General features: G+C 34.9%; 1 protein-coding gene across 1 annotated transcript in view; it reads right to left on the bottom strand.

Moving 5' to 3' along the window:
- The window catches only part of MED4 (mediator complex subunit 4), a 27632-nt gene that overhangs the window by 8013 nt on the left and 16908 nt on the right, over positions 1–2711 (bottom strand). Inside the window, exons 4-5 of the mRNA XM_011998629.1 lie at positions 2458–2515; positions 870–970 (exon numbers count right to left, since the gene is read on the bottom strand). Of these exons, the coding sequence (XP_011854019.1) occupies positions 870–970; positions 2458–2515 (159 nt within the window). The remainder of the gene's footprint in view (positions 1–869; positions 971–2457; positions 2516–2711) is intronic.

The following is a 2711-nucleotide window of genomic DNA, read 5'->3' as shown; positions in this document are numbered from 1 at the left end:
TTTTCACCTTTTTGTTTTACTTTTTTTTCCTCATGCCAACTTGTCTAAGATGAAACCTTTTTCTAACCAACCTCTTTGATCTGGTCATTCAGAAACTAATTCCTATAAGTGGCGAAATAGCAGGAGCAGGTAATGTTCATCCCAAACATGAAAGCACACTAAACAGCAGTACGTGGTTGACAAAAACATGACCAGATCTGGACTGACTTTTTGGGCAGTCCAACTCACCAACTGCAGATTACTCATCCCCAAAATTATAGTCACCCTTAGTGCTTTCAGCATGGTAACACAGCACCTTCAGGAGTTACTGAAGTGGAGACAACTATTAATATTTCCCCTTCCTCCAATAAGGCCGCTACCTTACGTCTCCTGTTTTATGTTTCATCCACTGTCATTAAAGTTGCAGCCTAATATTTTCTTTTGCTGTCTAATTATCCTAGCTCTTTCCAAGCCTGTGTGTTCACTGTTGGGTACACAGCACTTTGTCTGTAGCATCTAATATAACTGGAACTGTCTTTCTTAGGCTGGAACCTTTGTGGAAATCCTAATGGCTCTAAAGAGTTGGCTTCTGGCCAGCCCTGATATAATGGGATATAAATCCAAAGCTTTAGAAGCATCACATTATCTTGTACTTTAAAAACAAAATCAAATTATTATTTCAAAAGAGGAAAGAAACATAGTCCCTAGCAATAATGGCTTCATAGAAAACAAAATTTATAAAACCCATGGCCTATATCATTACTTATAAACCATTAAAGATGTGAAAATATGTGGCAGAGATTTCTAAGGATACATACATTCTAAATTAAATCTATGTGTGTACACAGTCACCTAAGAATTTTCAAAATCACATATATCTAGTATAAAACAGGAGTGTGTTTACCTGGAACCCAGGTCAGTGGAGCACATACAGCATTACTTGCACTGATCCTATGTGCATACTTAATTATTTCTTCAGAGGAGATAGCACCTGAAAGAGTTAAGAGGATAGTATAACCTGTAGTCTAACAAACATACAAGTTTAGAAATGTATCTATCAGTTATCCATCATATTTAATTTTAAATTACCTGAAAATAAAATAATCTCAGTCACCCGCCTTCCTTAACAGTATCTACATATTTAGTATAAACTTAAATCTCCAAAAATAGGACACTAATCCAGAAACATTAGCTGACATAAACAAATTTTGGAGATTAGCATGACAGCACTCAATAATCTCAATTATTAACTACCGTTAAATACTATTACTCTTCTGAAAGCAATAGTGAGCACAAATAAAATAGAGAAAATAGTGTTTTATTTCTCAAAGACATCCAAGCTATGAAATCAGAGCAGACAGTTCACACCACTCTGTTTGATCAATATGCCCTAAGGCTCTTAAGTAGACCTAAGTAGAAAGATGTCTACAATGTACTCACTAGGTAAACAAAACACTGCTAAATAATATGTACGATATGACCTGATTGTTTAAAATAAATGTACATATGTGTATTTGTATTTTTATTGTATACATACTCACAGATCTAGAAAAAAAATCTAGAAGGACATATACCAAACATTAATAGTTACCTCTGAGAAGTGAGAACCACACACTTCATTTTACAAACTTTAGATACTGTTTCAACCTAACAAAGTGCATGTAAAATTTTTGAAGATTAAAAACAAAATCACACTACGGTCTAGAAGTCAATAGCCAGCCTCAGTCATCTCTCCTAGAGATTTGTTTGTTGCTATAGAAGCCTAACCTAACTCTCAGAAGAATATTAGCTATTTTTCATATGCAACAATAAAAAGGTAGGTTCCCAAAAAAGAGGACAGTTAGACAATAAATCTCAGATGAATAAATGTAAAATCAGATGTACAAATCATTAAAGGCAAGTAACCAAAGTTGTAATTACAATTCTGACTTTTAGTATGGCAAACTAAAAAGTCACGTAAGATCCGTAACAGAAGCCTTTGAAAGAGAGACAGCAGGCCAGGAAGGCATGTGGGCCTCTGCACCACCAAACGTGCTTACCTGCCAAGACTATAACTGGCTCTGACTTTATGTACATCTGGCTCTGACTTCATGATGTTTCAGTCCCAGCTCAGCTGTCCAATGGATGTCCTTTCACTCTCTCTGTCCTAGCCTTCAAGATTTGGTACAAATTCCACTTCTAACCCGTACTTCTCTTTCCCTCTCCCACCAATTTTATAAACTCACTGTTTTTACTGCACATTTGGGCACACAGCCATAAACTGCCTTGTATTAATTGCTTTTTATAATCTGAAAAAGGATGTGATACTTCTACCTCCTTCACAACACCTAGCACAATGCTAGAACATAACAAACTTTACAATAAAAATTTATTGAATCCTTTCAACAGCAGCAAATGATTATCAGTAATATCCTCTTGCATTGGTCTCTTGAAAACAGAACCTTAACTTCTCAAGTCATTCAGTCTTCCCATACTAACCTTTTCTTGCTTTTTCTATTGACTTGAGTTTCTCCTTTGCTTGGTAAACAGCTGTTGCCTAATTTAAACAACATAAAAAAAAATGTGATTTATTCTTCAACTATATCAAACTTAGTTTTTGGCTTAATTCACAAGATCCTTTATCCTACAAGAACAATCTTCGAAACCTGGAAATCCCAACAATTATCTGTAATGTTCTGAAATACCTCTTGACATTATTTATTTCAGTCATATTTAATGAAAGAAATATTATA

Source organism: Mandrillus leucophaeus, unplaced genomic scaffold (genome assembly GCF_000951045.1).
Source record: "Mandrillus leucophaeus isolate KB7577 unplaced genomic scaffold, Mleu.le_1.0 Scaffold577, whole genome shotgun sequence".
In the NCBI taxonomy this organism is placed as follows: domain Eukaryota; kingdom Metazoa; phylum Chordata; class Mammalia; order Primates; family Cercopithecidae; genus Mandrillus; species Mandrillus leucophaeus.
Note: the sequence above shows the minus strand (reverse complement) of the source record. Positions and strands in the feature narration are given on the sequence as shown.